This window comes from Aspergillus pseudonomiae, assembly GCF_009193645.1.
Source record: "Aspergillus pseudonomiae strain CBS 119388 unplaced genomic scaffold BDV37scaffold_178, whole genome shotgun sequence".
Taxonomy (NCBI): domain Eukaryota; kingdom Fungi; phylum Ascomycota; class Eurotiomycetes; order Eurotiales; family Aspergillaceae; genus Aspergillus; species Aspergillus pseudonomiae.
Window position 1 is genome coordinate 3,280 of NW_022476170.1, and position 2,996 is coordinate 6,275.

At 50.3% G+C, this 2,996-nt stretch overlaps 1 protein-coding gene across 1 annotated transcript; it reads right to left on the minus strand.

The window, feature by feature from the left end:
* Positions 1–431: 431 nt before the first annotated feature.
* On the minus strand, positions 432–2,294 carry BDV37DRAFT_66157 (putative C6 finger domain protein). Its single transcript, XM_032091028.1, has 3 exons — positions 1,926–2,294; positions 1,527–1,850; positions 432–1,473 (listed from the first exon to the last, which is right to left on the minus strand). The coding sequence occupies exons 1-3, from the start codon at positions 2,050–2,052 to the stop codon at positions 818–820; spliced, it is 1,107 nt and encodes a 368-aa protein (XP_031934475.1). The 5' UTR covers positions 2,053–2,294; the 3' UTR covers positions 432–817.
* Between the last annotated feature and the right edge of the window lie 702 nt (positions 2,295–2,996).

Here is a 2,996-nt window from a genome sequence, read left to right on the forward strand (position 1 = left end):
TCTGTGATATATCCGTCCATACAGCAGAAGTCTATATTTCGTTGAAGAAAAGAAAAGTAGAAAAGTCTATGTGGCAGAAGAGATGATAGATAATGATAGGAGAAAAAGAGTATCAACGTCAACAGGAACATGTCGAATCAGGCCATGAGGGGGTAATAAAACAATGCAAAAAGAAAAAGGCTTAAGCAAGAGACGTAAAACCATAGCAACCCTTCACGTCCACCAGCCGTTCTCCATCAACCGGGAATGAGAAGGTGATCATTCAGCTTGCAGGTATGATGGCATAGAAACGAGTAAATCGCTGCTTGGTGGCCAATGTTTTAGCAACGAAGTCGATCATATTGTGGATGACGAGAGTCAACGCATGGTGAACCTAGATCGCTGTGCCCACGGGCCAGTTCGGCCCAACGTCTACCCTCGCCATTCGACCTATTATCAATGACACCTGTCCCGCTGGTGCTCTAACAACATAGCTCGTAAAACCAGACATGGATATCCAATGATGAAATAAAAACAAAAGAAATGAAAAAGGCCGAAGTGATAGTATGAAGTCCATGACATCAGAGAGATCTAACTGTTCCCTTGTGCAAGGGTCACTTCGAATACAAGTGTAGAAAAGGGGTCTCACGGAAGAAACGAAAGATGGAAAATGCCGCCCAAAGTCCTTTGCGCCCGCTAATGAATAGCTGTAAAGGAAAATGCCCACGATGGAAAGGTGGATGGTAGAAGAAGAACACATGCAAAAAAAGATCGCACTGGGTATTATGTAACGGAAGCTTCTTTTTCTTGCTCAAATCAATGCCGACGTGCTGGTTCATCACCGGGGAGACTGTCGTTGGCCCGGGTGGCCCATCGGGGGTGGGCTGCCAAATGACGCTTGTTGTGCTGCGTCCCCGGCATACATCTGATACTGAACGACGTTCATGGGCGACATATTGTTCATGTCTTGCCAGGCGGGATATCCCATTGGTGCGGGGGCCCCGGCATACGTTACTGCCACCGGCGTCCCCTGAAGGTCCGTCGGGGGAGGGCTCTGCGGATGAACGTGGTTGCCCGGGAAAGGCTGCACTGGGCTGGCCATCTCGGAGTTCATCTCGGGGGGAGGTTGCTGGAATTGGCCGGGGTTGGGGTATGGCGGCGCAGCCATGTCTGGCGGGGGGTAGGCCATCGGTCGTGTTGGGGGCACTTGCCATACTGATCCATCCGGTTGTATCGCATACGTCGGCGCGGGACTGAGCGTCTGCGGTTGTGATGGGACTGTCGGGGTCGGAAGCCCATGTGCGAGTGGCATGGTGGCCATGGGGTTCGGCCCCGGGCTCCATACATTGGAAGGCATGTTCACCATCTGTGGTTTCCCTGCCGACATATTTGCTAATATTTGACCGTCTGCTGAGATCGTCGTGAATTCGTCCCACGGTACTGAGGGATCGAGGGGCGGTGCTGTTGCGAACTCAGGAGCCCCTACATTGCGATCTAACCTTGTTAACAAACTCTCTTACCCTCCGCAGGGGAAGATCACCACCCACCTGGCGTAAACGGCGTCATGGAATTTCCAGCGAACGCTCCAGCGTTGAACGCCGCGACATCGGGGGCGGAACTCAACGGTATTGGCTGGTATGGGAAAAAGGCCTCCGTTTGCTCTCCCCCGCTCACTGCCGGCGGGGAGGACGAGGCGGTTGATGGATCGGTCGACGCGGTGTTCGAACCTGGGCGAGCTTTCTTTTCGATTGGCGGTTGCTGATCTACTGGAAAGAACTGGCACTCCTTTTTCAGTCGAATACAATTCTCACATCGACCCTGAGCGTCGTCCGCCGCCACCAGACATCGTATCTTTCGTCGCCGACAATGCACTGTGGAATGATAAGCAACCAAAGTCTATGAGGGGGTCGCGATGCACCACAGGGGTGAAAAGAAGGGAAACTGACCACATGCGACGGATGTGCGATGATACCCCAGCTTATTGCGTTTCTTATCTGCGTTGGTTGAGGATTCCATGATCGCGGTTTGCGAAGTGGGTGTCGAAGTCATAGTAGTTCCGACCACCGCAGGCATAGCTCCAAGGAGCGAGATAGAAAGTTAGAGCCCCAAAGGGGAGGGCGCATGAATCACACACGAGGTTATAAAAAAACAGAGTCAAATGGGTGAGATATACTCGATCCCCAAGGCGAAGACTACTAGTAGTGACTGGAGAACGAAAGTCCACCCATGCAGAGCGCAGAGCGCAGGGACTGAAGATCCAGACAGAAAGGGACACCACGCGCGGGAATCTGGGGGCGATCGGTGAAGTGTGTTGCTTTGGCTGGTGAAGTTGTCGTACGTAGACCGATTTCTCCGTTTCGCAATGTTACTCCACAGTCAATCTGCTGCGCGCAGGCGATGCTAACCAACAACAATCCACAGAAGGACGGACGGGCAATCCAGCGTTGGTTTCACACGATTAGCTCGTGGTCGGGAGGAACCGCACTAAGGGTGTAAGTATTATTTTTAATTGTTTCGTCGTCGTCGTGGCAGTCGTCAAAGCAAGAGGGAATAGTTGTTTAGTATGTCGCAGGGTTGGTTGAGGGTAAATTGGCCCACGGGGACAAGGACCGTCTCCGCCCACGGGTCTGAAGGGGGTTATTATAAAAAAAGAATATTAATAGGAGAAAAAAAATTAAGAAAATAAAAAAAAATAAAAAATAAAAATAAAATAATAATCGAAATATAAAATCCAGATTCAAGTGAGAACTAATAGTAATCCAGGGACAGGAGGCACCTCTTGCCAGACCACGTTGAAGGTTGGGAAAAGGGAGGAAAGAAAGTAAGGTACCTCGTCGCAATGAAACCTTGGGCGTGAGAATAATTAAGAAGAAGAAAATTGGAGCCAAATGGAGAGCGATACCAATGAAAGAAAGGAAGTAAACCTGAAAGAAATGGAGAGGCCCGGTGCGTAATAATCAATGAATTGCCTACTTACACTTCGGGATCGAGGATCTCGGGACTTTTACTTCTTTTTC